The sequence below is a fragment of the Dunckerocampus dactyliophorus genome, chromosome 15 (genome assembly GCF_027744805.1).
Source record: "Dunckerocampus dactyliophorus isolate RoL2022-P2 chromosome 15, RoL_Ddac_1.1, whole genome shotgun sequence".
Lineage (NCBI taxonomy): Eukaryota > Metazoa > Chordata > Actinopteri > Syngnathiformes > Syngnathidae > Dunckerocampus > Dunckerocampus dactyliophorus.
Window position 1 is genome coordinate 8,494,928 of NC_072833.1, and position 15,637 is coordinate 8,510,564.

The 15,637-nt window shown below is 43.9% G+C and overlaps 1 protein-coding gene across 5 annotated transcripts in view; it reads left to right on the forward strand.

The window, feature by feature from the left end:
- Positions 1–15,637, forward strand: part of sbf1 (SET binding factor 1) — a 54,149-nt gene that overhangs the window by 31,926 nt on the left and 6,586 nt on the right. For 4 of the 5 annotated variants that reach the window (XM_054800115.1, XM_054800116.1, XM_054800118.1 and 1 more), the window contains 19 exons: positions 2,924–3,022; positions 3,114–3,321; positions 3,511–3,623; positions 5,042–5,191; positions 5,294–5,362; positions 6,660–6,818; positions 7,113–7,378; positions 7,973–8,145; positions 8,226–8,299; positions 9,618–9,810; positions 9,888–10,015; positions 10,111–10,286; positions 10,423–10,559; positions 10,945–11,152; positions 11,229–11,425; positions 12,122–12,259; positions 12,336–12,431; positions 14,298–14,372; positions 14,807–14,979. In XM_054800115.1, the coding sequence (XP_054656090.1) occupies positions 2,924–3,022; positions 3,114–3,321; positions 3,511–3,623; positions 5,042–5,191; positions 5,294–5,362; positions 6,660–6,818; positions 7,113–7,378; positions 7,973–8,145; positions 8,226–8,299; positions 9,618–9,810; positions 9,888–10,015; positions 10,111–10,286; positions 10,423–10,559; positions 10,945–11,152; positions 11,229–11,425; positions 12,122–12,259; positions 12,336–12,431; positions 14,298–14,372; positions 14,807–14,979 (2,832 nt within the window). The remainder of the gene's footprint in view (positions 1–2,923; positions 3,023–3,113; positions 3,322–3,510; positions 3,624–5,041; positions 5,192–5,293; positions 5,363–6,659; positions 6,819–7,112; positions 7,379–7,972; positions 8,146–8,225; positions 8,300–9,617; positions 9,811–9,887; positions 10,016–10,110; positions 10,287–10,422; positions 10,560–10,944; positions 11,153–11,228; positions 11,426–12,121; positions 12,260–12,335; positions 12,432–14,297; positions 14,373–14,806; positions 14,980–15,637) is intronic. The other variant, XM_054800117.1, reaches the window with a different exon arrangement.

Here is a 15,637-nt window from a genome sequence, read left to right on the forward strand (position 1 = left end):
CTTATTACAGGAGTGAGTGACAGGAAGACAGTCCAAATTCAAAAGTGAGTGGATGGAAGACCCTCAGTTCAGGAACTGGCTAGGAGAGGTGTCAGGAGATATACACAGGGCATACTTTGCCAGCAAGTCTTTTGATGTTGGCAACATAGGTTTTTCAGCTCTCAAGAGTCACACGCGAGGGCAAGGCCATGTCAAGATTGCTGGACAATAAAAGAATCAGAGGACAGTTTATGAAGGGGGCTGCTTCAAAAGACACCGGAGAGGGAAGTAGCTGTACAACCAACAAAGAATCACAAGGCTGTAGTACAGAAACACAAGGAAGTTCAGCATTTTTGACCAGTCCAGGGTGTACCCCGCCTGTCGCCCGAAGTCAGCTGGGATAGGCTCCAGCATGCCTCCGTGACCCTAAAAAGAGGAGAAGCGGTATAGAAAATGGATGGATGGAAGTCGTGATCGACGCAAAGTTTGTTGGGTAATCAAGATGGTCAAGTCGCACTATTCATTCAATTTCAGCTCTGACATCTGACATCATTGGGCAAATGCGAGATCGACAGGTGGATGTGCTGCATCTGCAGTGATGCGGACTCAGCATTGGTCCGTTGTGGTGAAGAGGGAGCTGAACCGAAAGGCAAAGCTCTAAATTTACCGGCCGATATACGTCCCAACCCTCACCTATGGTCATGAGCTTTAGCTAGTAACCAAAAGGACAAGATCGTGGGTACAAGTGGCAGAAATGAATTTGCTTTATATGGTGGCTGGCTTCTTCTGGAAATATAGGGGGAGGAGCACTGTCATCCGGGGGAAACTTGGAGTAGAGTCGCTGCTCCTCCGCATTGAGAGGAGACAGATGAGTTGGCTCGGGCATCTGGTTAGGATGCCTCCCTGGGGAGGTGTTCAGGGCACATCTGACTGGTAGGAGGCTTCGGGGAAGACCGAGGACATATTGCTGGCCTGGGAACGCCTCAGAATCCTCCGGGAGGAGCCGGACAAAGCAGCCGGGTAGAGGGAATCCTGGGCTTCTCGTCTTAGGCTGCTGCCTCCGGGACCTGACCTTGGATAAGCAGAAGAAGATGGACGGATGGTTCCCGCACAGTGCGATTGCCAAAGAGGTTTCATGTGGCTCAATGAAATCTGTTTAGCGTTATGTTTTGGTTTCGGTCCTTATTTCAAACAGCAACTGATGAGATACTGGATAAGCAAAGCACAGTGCTTTGTGATTTCTTTTGATGAATGAAGTGACACAGGAGAAGCGTGGCAGAGAAAAAGGAAAAGCTGATGAATGAAGTGACACAGGAGAAGCGTGGCAGAGAAAAAGGAAAAGCTGAAAGCCTGCAGGAGAGTGTCAAGAAGCTACAATAACTGAGGAACTTTTATATGAACTTTTATTTTTATATATCTATGACATTGCTTTTCGTGGTTATTGTGACAATGATTTTGATTTGTATTACATCTGCGAAACACAGGTGCCAGATGTGTGACGTAATGTGACGTAAACTGATTTGTGCAGTAAACAGATGAAAATGAAGACATTCTTTTTCGGTTATTACTTGAAAATATATAAATATTTTTCAAAGAAAGGAGAGGAGGAGAGAAATTAATAGAGAAGAGAAAGTTGAGTCTGCGATTGGCTGGCGACCAGTCGAGGGTGTACCCCGCCTGTCGCCCGAAGTCAGCTGGGATAGGCTCCAGCATACCCCCGCGACCCTAAAGAGGAGAAGTGGCATAGAAAATGGATGGATGGAGAAATTTGAGTTGTGAATTGCCCAATTGTGTCTGAACATTGTAACTCCAGTATGTCTTTCTCATGAAGTGTAACGCTGTAATCGGTGGGTATGTTGGCATTATTCTATGATACATTAGTCCTAATTATTTTTCATAGCTAAACGATCGCCAGAGACTGGGAAAATGTAAGTTACAATGGTAGAAAAGAATACTGCCAAAGAATGAGGGGGACAGGGGAAGGTATTAGTGTTATGCCTTGTTTACGCTTGCATGCATTTTGTCCCCGCAGTGGTGTGAAATTTTGCGTGCCAATGAGTAAATTGGTCGTAAACAGGTGTGTAAACTGTGCGGGGCTGCGTGCCAGTGTGCAAAGAAAATTCTGAAATGTTCAAAATGTGTGGCCCGCATTATTTCCGTGAACTGTCAAAGTGTGTCTCATTCAAATGAATGGGTTAACTTTTTTTTACCACCTCTTGGGGTAAGTCGGGGGGAATTGTCAAGTCATTACTGTAGTCTCTTGGATCTCCATTGTGAATTTCTGTTAATAAGTGATCATAATGCCAAAGCAATGTCTTCTAGTTAGCAATTCCCTCTTTCACAATGTCCGTGCCTCTTTTTTTCTAGTTTATTGCCTCCGTCCTGCTCTTTCTGCAACCGCGTGATAATAAACCACCTTTATTTTTTGCATGAGCTTCTTGTCTGGATTGTAATGTCTTGTAGGTCCGTTGCAAATAGAAAAATTAATGAAGCAGGAGGTGATGCCTGCTGTTGCGTGGTATCACAGGAGACAGCGGGTCCAATTAATGCCATCACTCTTTCACGGATGCGGGAAGCAGTGGTTACAACGCATACACATGTGGGAACAATGCACGTTGTGCTTACTATTCTCGTGCACTAGATGTAAACAGTTCTTGACAAGGTGTAAATAAGTCTTGCGAGAGCGTGGTCATACAGTCTTTCTGTCATTTCCAGCTAACAAATAGCAATTCACCTGATAAAAAATCACATAACTCAAAATATGTCCAGTGTATAAATCATTTTGGTAGATTTCCAATGGCTGTGGTTGTCTTTGATCATAGATTTGTATTTGAACTGCAACGCCAATTAGTTTGTTGTCATCTCCAGAGTTTCCATACTTTCAATGCAACGTGTATCAGTGTTTTACGATGGAGAAAGCAATGTTCAGCTCTTGTTTCCACAGCTGGTAGCCAATGAGGTGGAGAGAATACGACAAGAGGAGGCCTGTCCGCGCAAAGTCATGAACCATATCAAGGAGTTGGCTGAGCAGCTCTTTAAAAATGTGCGTTTCCATATAAAATTTGCAACTAATGCCACTTTTCTGAGGTATTTTTGTGTGTAACCATTGTTCTTGTTTTTTCCCAACACTCCAGGAAAATCCCTACCCAGCAGTGACCATGCATAAAGTTCAGCGACCATCAGAAAACGGCCAGAATACTATACAGAGTCAGACTCCTTTCCCCGTGCTGGATGAAGTTGCAGTGCAGCTCTTCATCGACCACGCTGCCGCCAAGCTCAAGTCGGCACCGCCTGTGGTCAAGGCGGAGGTCAAGGGCATGGTGCCATCTGGGCCTGCACTGGGTAAGTTTTCACCACCCTCCAAAATGGGGAAGTAACACTTTTTAAAGTTGTGTTTTGGTGAAAACTGCAGCTCATGTGCACTTTGCACCTCCTCAAGTCAGCGCTCTCTCTCAGCGTGTGTTTAACGGGATTCATTGAAGTCCCGTAGTGATAAATGAGTCTCTGATCACATCTGCCACGTTTCCACAGGGGACATTGTGGACCGGAACAGCAACGTCATGGCCAACAGCGCCCGCAGGTTGGAGGTTGTCAGGAACTGCATCACATACATCTTCGAGAACAAAATGCTGGAGGCCAAGAAGGTAATGATGACTCAGTAGTTTCTTCAGTTTAGGGATTTCTGCAGCAAAACGTGGTTAAACTTGTAAAAAAAAAAATGAAATGAAAGAATGCCATATCAATTTTGAACCGCTCTTTTTGTAGGATCAACATACATCACATCACATCACACAAGGTCAAAAGTATCCATATAGATTCTAATACATACTGTACATACATACTGTACAGTGCCCTTGTTTATCGTGGGGGATAGGTTCCCAAAATAGCCTATGAAATCTGCTAATTAGCCAACTTTATTATTTTTTATGTTTTAAGGCTTTAAAATCCCTCACCACACGCTTTTCTCAGACAGGCATCAACATTTTCTTGCATTTCTCTCTTGTTTAAACACTCTCTAAATTCATACCTTCATACTTTTGAATTTTAATGGTCAACCTACAAGGTTGGACATAAGAAGTTATTAAGTGACTCACACATATTTCACTCCTATGATCGTGCCTCTTTGTCCTAAAACATATAGTTGCTGTGGTTGTGTTTTCTTCGACCTCCTCCTCCTCGAACCAAAGATGAATTTATTCCATAATGGCGCCCTACAGCCGCGTGACTTCTTCATTCCTTCAGCATGTCCAGAAGTCCAACTTTTTGTGCGACGGTTGGCTTCCTCTACCTTTTGAGTGCAGAACGTTTCGTCGACACTGTGGGTTTTGTCAGGGAGAAACTTGCAAACATACAAAGACTGCAAGCTGTTTGCTAGCGATCACACAACAGGCGACACAGCAGGGCGGCACAGAGGAGATTGATTGACAATGGTCCACAGCCAATCAGGGCGCAGAAGACAGTGGGCGGTGAAGACAGAAGAGAGAGGGAAGAGAGAGATGCCACGGAGTGCTACAGCACAGAACTACAACAGTCAACTTCCCACAAAGCAATTCTTCTTAAAGGGCCAGGCTCATAAAAATTGCATGAAACAGCGAGTCCGCAAAAGGTGAACCGTGATGGAGCAAAGGAACACTACATATACCACCACTAATGCTTGATTAACTCGGCCTAACTCCTGGCACTGATTGGCTTTTAAGCACAGTCCACAAATGTTGTACAGAGTTGAGGCTTGGGAAGGCCATTCCAGAAACTTAATTTTATCCAGCTTTGAAACCGTTTACATGTGTATTTTTAGACCGTTTCACTGTTGGAACACCCAACTGTGTCCAAGTGTCAGCTGTTTAGGTGAGGTAGTCCTCCTTTATGCTCCCATCCACTTTGTGCAGTGCACCAGTACCACTGGCAGCAAAAGAGCCCCAGAGCATGATACTAGCACCACCATGCTTGACGGTTGGTACAGGGTTGTTAGGTTTGACTCCTTCTTGTCATTATGGCCAACTCGTTTAATCTTTGTCTGGCCTTAACATATTGCTGTTCTGCTGCTGTGCCATTCCTTTTGCAGCTGATGCCTGCTGTACTTCGGGCGTTAAAAGGTCGGGCGGCTCGGGTGTGTTTGACCCAAGAACTCAATCAGCACGTCTTACAGAACCGAGCAGTGTTGGACGACCAGCAGTTCGACTACATAGTCCGCATGATGAACTGCACCTTACAGGTCAGTTACCACTCCTACTGTACAGGTGGATTTGCCATTCATATACCCTGGGTTTTCTTCTGTGTAAATGCAGTATATATTTTCTATTGTGCTTCTACTCAGGACTGTTCGCATATGGATGAACATGGTATTGCAGCTGCCCTTCTCCCATTGGTCACAGCCTTTTGCAGAGTAAGTCACCAAGAATCAGAACACAGTTGATATCATGACTTTTAAATGTATCCTTAGTAGTTGTGACATACACGAAGGTCAAGTTGCAGTGTTAAGTCACCTCTCGAGGCCATACCTACACATACACAGGCAAGAAAGCAGTATTTACGAGAGGTGTCACGAGGTCTCGCAACACAAATAAATAAATTAATCACACGATAGCATACACACAGCAAAAGAGTAGAGCTTTTTGAGGAGCAGTGCAAGGTAACGTAAAAGTTTAAGGCACGAACAAGCCAGTATGCTGAATTCATTCGAAAGTGGTAGCAACATAAAAGGGAATAAAACAAACTTGCCTACCTCAAACATATTCACCCGACCAAGATTTCCAATCTGGCAGAAAAACTAAACATAAAAATGATGGGCCTTTGCCTCGATAGTCAACACTCACAGAGACATTTGGTCAGCAAAGTAAATACAAACAGAATGGTGCGAAATGGTGTGCATTCAAAAAAGTCATCACAAAAGAACTGCTCCTCTTTAATACAGTTGAAAAGCCAGCATTTCAAGAAGTGCTGCAAATGTTTGACAGACAGTACAAATTTCCTGTGAGAAAATCCGTGTCACAGACGACAATTCCACATCTTTCAGAGGGAAAGACACATTAAAGGAAATATTGCATTATCATGATATATTATTATTTGTTATTAATATATATTATCATAACAGTGGTTTATTTGGTCTCAAAAAATGTTGGCAATAATATTGTTTAGCGTCAGTTTGTGGGACAATGAACATTTCAAAACGTACCTGCAGTGTTTTGTGACTGGTTTAAATAAAAAAGTTTGTTAGTCCAGTCATATTTTTTCATTGTACTTCTCTTAAAAGTAATGTTAAAATCTCGTCTCGCTTCATTCTCATGGACCCAATCCCGTGTATCGTCTCGTCTCGTGAGTTGGGTGTCTCGTTAAACCCCTCGTGTATACTGTAGGTCTTGCTTGCAGTAGTAACTACCTATAAGCCAAGTTGTCATCCACCTGTTTTATTGACTTCCTGTATGAATTACCAATTACATCTCTGCAGTGTGCTTGATCATGAGCTCATAAAAGTTGTTTGGTCCTGTCATTGTGTCCTGTCCATTATTGCCATACTATTACTAATGAAGTTGAGATTTGTCCTCGTATATATATATATATATATATATATATATATATAGTATATATATACTATATATATATATATATAGTAAATTTCCCCGCTGTGGGATAAATAAAGTACATACAGTATGTCATTGTTATATCTTTGTCGTTATTGACAGAAACTGGGGGCAGGCATCACTCAGTTTGCTTACAGCTGCGTCCAGGAGCACATGGTGTGGACCAACATGCAATTCTGGGAAGCCATGTTCTACAGCGATGTCCAGAACCACATTAGGGCACTTTACTTGGAGACGGAAGACAGAGTTCATCACATCTCTGTAAGCTGTGTTTAATACGTGTAGAAGTACAGCTGTGTGAGAATATATTTTTTTTTATTACCACACATTCTCCTTATGTCTCTGGCCAACGTCACAAGTAAATGTGCAAGCAATGACTAATTTTGATTTTGATTATGTCTACAACCGCTTATGTCAACGTCAGTCAGCCAGTCTGAAGGGTGTTGACTGAAACGGGTTCCACAGTTACGTATTGACTTTCCCAACCTGTGAATCAGTCACTTGCTCATTAGTTCATCCATCATGAACAAAATTAGTAATATAATTTCCTTTCAGGATCAGCAGGAGGGATCGGGCAGTGGGCGAGAGATCAGCGCCCTGGAGCTGGCGTCGGAGCAGAGCCGCCTCTGGCCGACGCTCGGCAAGGAAATGCAGACGGAGCGAGTGCAGAAAGAGGAAAGCACCGTGTTCAGCCAGGCTATCCACTACGCCAACAGGATGAGCTATCTGCTGCTGCCGCTGGACACCAGCAAGAACCGCCTGCTCAGGAGCTCAGGTCTCGGAGACGTGGAGAGTGTCAGCAACAGCTACGTAACCAACAGGTAGGCATTGTCTCACCGCAATATTATTTATATGATATCACTGATAGTACTACTAACAAAGTCTACAAAAGTTCTCCTCCCATTCCGTGTGGAAGTGGTAGGTTTTTGGCTTCTTTCCTTGTCTTTCTTCCCCACTCAGTTGGAAACCCTTTCTTAAGGTTAGCATAAATAGATTGGAGGCTACATTAGCTCGGTAGCATGCCACGTTTAAAGCAGTAGCCATCTCTTGTGTGCCTGCAGTGATACCATAGCCTGCGCATTACAGTTGAGCAATGTGATGTAAACAAAGAATAATAGGAGTCTAAAGGTGACTATAGGGGTGTTATTTCATTTCTAGAAGGTTCTAATAATGGTCCAAAACATAAAAAGTCATAAACGGGTTTTTTATGCTCTAACTATGCAATTATTCTATTTATTAATATTGAATCCAACTTCATGGAAATTCACTTATCATCGTCAGATCGTGATGACAGACAGGATGACTGTCATAGCATTCCCCGGGTATCTAATGTAAAACGTGGTAAACACTCTACGCAAAACATATAGCTTTCATATCATGGTAGTTCACGATCCCTTTTTATTTTTCTCCCCTAGTATTGCAGGAAGCATGGCAGAGAGTTACGACACAGAGAGCGGCTTTGAAGATGCAGAGAGCTCCGATGTGGCCAACTCGGTGGTGCGCTTCATCAATCGCTTCGTAGACAAAGTGTGCAATGAGAGCGGCGTGACCAACGAACACCTGAAGGCTCTCCACACCATGATACCAGGTACACACTGGCATCCATCTAAATAGACATGGGAGAATTAGTCAGTCCTTTGTACTTATGCTTCTATTGCCTGCCTGCAGATATCGTTCAGATGCACATCGAGACGTTAGACGCAGTCCACCGCGAGAGTAAACGACTGCCGCCGATCCAAAAGGTAACCAATTCCTATTTTTACGCTCCACTGAAGAAAGGCCATGCCGAACAACCCCAGCCAGCCCCGCCTACTTCCCTCTCCACCAATCCCTACCGTTCAGATTCGCAGTGTCACGGCAGGTATGGAACTGGGGCGTGTGACTCACAGGACGCCTGAGCAAAAGCATGCTGGGTGATATTGCTCGACCTGGTTTGCTGGGTTTTTTTTGCGGCGCTTTTGCAGCGGGCGTTAACGTGCGTGCCTTCATTTTGAAGGGTGCCGTCCATTGTTGTGTTGGAGAGGGATGGAGGCTGAGCTCCATGCAAGCCAAATTTATACCAGTAACTTACAGCAATACAAGCTGTTACAGTTGGTAAGGAAACAGCATGTGTGGCAGTAGTTTAGCTTTTGGCATCTCACTAGAGAAGAGACAGCCTCATGTTATAATATAAACATGTTATATTTATATTGTTATTCATACATATTATATTACGGGCCGCACGGTGGCCTAGTGGTTAGCCTCAAAGTCAGGAGATTGTGGTTTCATGTGTGGAGTTGGCATGTTCTCTCCGGGTACTCCAGCCTCCTCCCACATTCAAAAAATATCCACGCTAGGTTAATTGAAGCCTCTAAATTATCCATCAGTGTGAATGCAACTGCAAATTGTTTTTTGTTACATGTGCCCGGCGATTGGCCAGGGTGTACTCTGCCTCTCGCCCGAAGACAGCTGAGGAAGGCTCTAGCATAACCGCAACCCTTGTGAGGACAAGTGGTGCAGAACATGGATGGATGTTATGTATTGTTTTTCATAGAAAGCTTATGAAGGGCACTGAACTTGGAAAAAGGGAACAGTAACACATACTATTAATTCATCTTAAAGCGCCCACATTGTATTGTCGACACAGGGACGCTACGCGAGACATTAGAGCAGGACAATACACTGCACGCAATGTTCTCTGCCACAGCTGATTGGTTTTTGTGATCAGCATTGAACAGCATATGCCGATCACATGCTTTACCGCGGCCGGTACTTATGGGTGGCCAATTGATCGGAGCATCCCTACTTACAATATTAGCCCACATTACTTTTCATCCATATTTTGTAGTCATTCCTACAACAGTCCACATCTACATGGTTACTGTATAAAGCATGACATTAAACCAAAATATTTTATACGTGCATGTTTGCATCCTTTGAAGATTGAATGGAGTTGTATCATGTAATTTATTAACAATCTTCTCTGGAGTCCTTTATAGTTTCACTCCCCTTGGCCTAATTCATGTTCCTCTGTATTCATTAATGTTCTTGTTATCCTCTCTCTCTCTTGTCTCCATCCAGCCCAAGCTGCTAAGGCCAACACTTTTGGCAGGGGAGGAGCTGGTGATGGACGGTATGCGCGTTCACCTCATCCCAGATGGGCGTGAGGAGGCCACGGGGCTGATAGGTGGCCCACCTCTGCTCCCTGCAGAGGGAGCCATCTTCCTCACCACCTACCGACTCATCTTCAAGGGCACTCCCACGGACCCACTGGGTGAGAGATTGTACTGTACACACCTGTACATTACAGCCACATTATATTAGGATACTTAAACATGCATCCTCTTGCAGTGGGGGAGCAGGTGGTGACTCGCTCGTTCCCCATCGCCTCGTTGACCAAGGAGAAAAGAATCTCTGTCAATGCTGCTATGGAACAGTTTGCTTTGGAGGGGCTACAGCTACGGTCCTGCACATTCCAGGTACTAGAATCCTCTTGCACTTGTGTTGTATGCTCAATCTCAACCTTTTAGTCCTTTTTAATTTTTTTTTAACAATGCCCATGGTCTTTCTGCAGTTAATGAAGATCGCCTTTGACGAGGAGGTTGCGGCCGACTTGGCGGAAGTGTTCAGGAAACACATCCACAAGCTACGATACCCACAGCATGTGCAGGGGACCTTCGCCTTCACTGTGGGTCAGAGTGGCAAGCTGGTCGTGGAGCACAAGACAAAGGACAAAAACCAGTCACTCAAGTATGACCTGATGGTTTATGCGTCAATTTGAATTTTTAAGTGCTGCTCTATTAGAGCTGCTCACATGCTCATATTGTATCACATGTATACACAAATGTAACTTCGGACCTTTCAAGGACCTCTTGGTTTCTTTCAGGACACTTTCTAAAAACCTGGTGAAGAGCGCCAAGAGGACCATCGGCCGGCAGTATGTGACAAAGAAGAAATACGCCCCTCCTACTTGGGAGAATAGGAGTAGCTTCCAGTCAGAGCTGGATGAGGATGAAATTTCAGGTAGCAGCTTCACAGGAAATTCACTTTTTCAGTCCTAATTTCAGTGTTTCCCAACCTTTTAGAAAAATCTCACTGCACACCACCAAACAAAAATGTGGTTAATTATGTGCCTTCTGCCATCTAGTGGATGAACATTTCATTGTTCTGCCTGTCACTATAAGTGGCTGGCATAGATAGATAAATAAAAATATATCATTTGTAGTAAATAGACAATTGTTTTTGGACCAATTAAGTGAAATTGGACAATTTCCTGTGACACCTGATGATCTCTCAAAGCACGCTAATGTGACAAGGCACAGTGTTTGGAAATCACTGCCTTATTTAACGACTGTCGTAAGCCTTTCTTTTAATAAAGTGTTGTTTGGTGTAAAATGTGTCTCCACAGTCTCGGAAGAGGTGGATCAGAGCTCCCTCACGCTCTCCTCCACCATACGCTCTTCAGACAGACAGACCATGAGCAACGTGGTGGAGAGAGCGTGCTGCCGCGATTACCAGCGCCTGGGGCTGGGCACACTGAGCAACAGCTTGACCCGCTCCAAGAACGAACCCTTTAGAATTTCAACAGTTAACCGCATGTATACGGTCTGCAGGAGGTGAGCGACACATACAAAGGAATTAGGTCGCATGGTGTTTTTTGTGTTTAATCCTATGTGTGTTCTTGCGTCGTAGCTACCCCGGCCTGCTCATTGTCCCGCAGAGCATCCCAGATTCCACCATCCAGAGAATTTGCCGCTGCTACCGCCAAAACCGCTTCCCTGTGGTATGTTGGCGGAATTCTCGGACAAAGGCTGTCCTCCTGCGCTCTGCGGGCCTCCATGCGAAGGGGGTGGTGGGCTTCTTTAAGTCTTCCAATGCCCCTACTGCAGGTGACATTTTAACTACATGCCTCAGGATTTTTAAACATTTATGTTATGATATTACTCAACTGTAATAGCAGACCCCCAGTTAGTGTTGTGATAAGACTAATAATTAATATAATTGAATAATTAAAGGTCCCGTGTTATATTTTTTTACAGTAGCTTACTGAAACTGTGTTGCCCAAAATCTAGCCTTGATGCTGAAATTTAGACCGTTTAAAAATTCTTTTGGTACGCACTACTGGGAACACACTATGTTTAATGCTCATGAACTGTGTTTGTCAACACGACAAGCGTAATTTTTACATATACACTGCAACTATGCACTTGTCCAACGTAATAGATGCTATAGATCACATACAACAATGTAACATTAAGGAGTAGACAGGAGGACACGAATATTAGCAACACTAGCATAGCTATGTGAGCTACAGTGCTAACGTTACACTCCCCATTTTAACAGCAATACCATGGTAGGTTAACCTATGCATCGAAGAAAAAGATAAAGCCTACAGCTCGCACATCTGTAGCTGACTGTCATTTTAAGATGTGTAGCAAAGCTTTTTACCAGCCATTAAAAAGTCACTTTTGAATAATAAGGATTGCTGGCAGTGTGCAATCTGGATCAATATGAAAATTGACAGGGAGGACTCTAGAAACTAGCCACTTGTAAAGCATTTGTTGACCTTGTGTTTGTGTGTGCAGTGCCCTCACAGACAGACTCCACCAGTCTGGAGCAGGAGAAATACCTGCAGGCCATTATCAGTTCCATGCCGTCTTACAGCGAGAGCACGGGCAGGAACACACTCAGCGGTTTTACCTCCACCCACATGAATGCATCAGGTGGGTGACAGAAAATAGAAAACTAACATGTTATACAATGACAAGTACCTTGCTGATTGTGGCTTTTTCCCCACAGACTCATCAGATAAGTTGCGGCAGCCAAAGATTGGCGCTCTGATGAAGCAGGTGATGGGCACTAAGGAAGACTTACCTGGAACGTTCAGCCGAGGAGGTGAGACTTGTGTGTTTGTGCAGAAAGCAGGCAGCTCCTGTTACAGTGGAACCTGTTTTAGTCGGTGCCCCTCGGACAGGCCTACTTGTGTTGACATCGGCTGTTGTCGCCAACAAAAACAGAAAATAGTATACTGAATTTGTGACTTTGGTCAGAGACATAAGGAGAATGAGCGATAATAAAGGATTTTTAAGCCTAAGGCAGTTTGTTGACATGGTTTTCCTACATTTGTTCAGATTTTTATTTACATTCTGTTGTCATATGATATTTTATACTCTTATCTAGCAGAGCTGCTGCGGTAATTCGGTTGTTTAGCCACGTTTACACTGGCACGCATTTTGTCTCCACAGTGGTACGCAATTTTGTGGCATATAAACTGTGCGGGACTGTGTACCTGCGCGCAAAGAAATTTTGAAATGTTAAAAATTTGTGGCGCACATAATTTCCGTGAACTAGTCGTGAACACAACGCACCGCAACCTATGCCTAACCAATACGGGCGGTGCGTAACACCGTGTGTCTCAGCTTGTCTCATTCACATGGATGGTTGAACTTTTCCACTACCTCTTGGAACAAGTCGGGGGGAATTCTCAAGTAATTTCTGTGGCCTCTTGGATCTTGCTTGTGAATTTCTGTCAATAAGTGATCATAATGCCCAAAGCGATGTCGTCTAGTTAGCAGTTCCCTCTCCCACAATGTCCGTGCCTCCTTGTTTCTAGTTTATGCCTCCTTCCTGCTCTTTGTGCATTGTCTTTCTGCAGCTGTGAGATATAATAGACTACCTTTCTGAGCTTCTTCTATGGAGTTCAACGTCTCCAAGGTCCCTTGCAAACAGAGGAATCAATGAAGTTAGGAGCGATGCCTGCTGTTGCATGCCGTCACATGGGACACAGCGGGACTCAATAATGCCACGACTGCTTCACGGATGCGGGAAGTGGTGGTGACAATGCATAGCCATGTGGGAACAATGCGCGTCGTGTGTACTATTGTCGTGCACTAGACGTAATCAGTACTTGAAAAGGTGTAAATAAGTCATGCGGGAGCATGCTAATTTTGTGCCCATGCGCACATGTTCGGTCATGAATTTCGTGCCAAGTGCGTAATTTATGCGTAAACAGAATGCAAACAGTGCGCAATCTAGTCTTCACGCTTTTCACGCTTGCCGTAAATAAAAAAATAAATGACACGCATTGGCACGGTAAATTGCGGGACAATGTGGAGGTAAAATGTGTGCAAGTGTAAACACCACGTAAATCTTGACTATATTGACAATAAAGCTTTCGTACATGCATTTTTTTTTTTTTTTTGCTAGTGGCTGACAAACTAAAAAAAATGTTAAAAAATGTTAATGCATTTTGATAGTTGCTCTTGTAGAATCCAGGTTAATACTGCCATGTTTCTATTCAGAGCTGACTTTGCGCTGAAGAGGAAGTCACTGTAGCCATTTTTTAATGCTGTTTAACGAGAAAATAGTTATGACGCTGTTGTCGTTTCACGTTGCCGCGCGATAATGATGTTAACAATAGTACAACACGTCGACATAAACGGACCGTGTTTCATAGAAATGACCCCTTAGAGTCTCAAATTTTGTGTCAACAAAAGCACGACGCCGACTTTAGCAGGCACTTTTTTAGCACCGTAATAAGAACAAGGTGGAATGGGGCTTGATGAGTTGGAAATAGGTGGGTTGTTGCCATAAACGGGTTCCACTGTATTTTCCCTGTTAGAGTTCAAAGCCATTCATTCATGAATTAGTTGAAAGCCAAGTAGTTGAGTGAGGTCTGGAGTGATGTTGCTGGAGCTGCACCACAAGTTCATGCATCCCTTGTAGCTCACGTTTAGTCTGATCTTTGTCATTTGACCTCAGCTTTTGGTCAAAGGGCGAAAGTCATCTCCCTCTCTCAGCCCAAAGTGTCTGGCAAGGCCAGGAACTCTACCAGAGGTACAGTAGGCCACGCCATCGCTCCCACCCACTACTGTCTAACTAATCAAATCTCTTAAACAGAAGCGTTCAGTGTCTTTGCCGTTGTCCCTGGTAGTGTGTCGTCTCTCCAGACTAATGGTCTCTTCAATGTCATGACTGTTTTGTGTTGATCTGAGCTCTGCTTTGTGTGTGAGTGCACGTGCATGCTGCTGCTGCAGCGCTACAATGTCGATGTCCTTGTCCTCATTTCTTTTTTGATTCTTCTGGCTGTCCAGTGGGTGAGATTTACATCTTTTAGCTAGATGTAGCAAATTGATCTGGGTTGTTATATAATAACGGCATGGCTATTAGGTTTATGGGCGTAGTGCCGACTGAAATTAAAGGATAAATTCTGTGATGTCGTGATCCTGTTGTCCTGTCGTGGTTCGAGTGGTGTCATTTGTGTGTGGCAGGTAAATGGGGTAGTATCCGAGGCAGCGGGCGTCTCAGCACTTACAACCCAGATGTGGGAACACGTCTCGCCGGGAAAGAGTCGCCGCAGCCCAACGGAGGACTTAGCGAGGCGTTGTTTCTCCGCCAGCACAAGGCCTACCTCTACATCATTGGAGACAAGGCTCAGTTCAAGGTGAGCTAGCGAAGCCTACCAATAAAAACTCACTCTCAGGAGGGGAGGACTGTATCTTTAACTGTGTAACTTATTTCCTCAAATAGTGGCCTTCGTGCGAATTGATGCATTGCCTCAATTAATTGCTGTGTAGAAAAAAAAACGTAACGTAAATGATACACTCCTGATCCAAATTTTAAGACCAGTTGAAAAGTTGGATTGACCAGTTGGACTATTGGATCGTAAGGAGGTTCTAAGCAGAGCTTCACATTGCAAAAAGAATAAATGGGTGTGAGACAAAACATTTTTGAGTAAGCAATTTACTGGAAATAACCATTAAAGCGAAATAGGCTGTTCATCAGCTGATCAAAAGCCTTTAAAAGCCAAAATCTTTGCAAAAATGTGGATTCAGTTTCATTTTCTGTCAGATATTCACACTGTCATGATGAGTTCGGAAGCTCATGAGCTCCCTCTGCTCCCTATGTTATTTTTTTCGCTTTAAAGTAAAACATTATCGATATCACTGTTTTAAAAATAACGTTCATTTTCATGCATTTTAATCCATTCATCTATTTTCTGCTTCTATCTATCTTCTTTCGGGTGGCCAGAGCCAATGCCAGCTATCCTTCCTATATTTTCCGGGTTAGAGACACCAAAACATGATTATTATTGGATAATG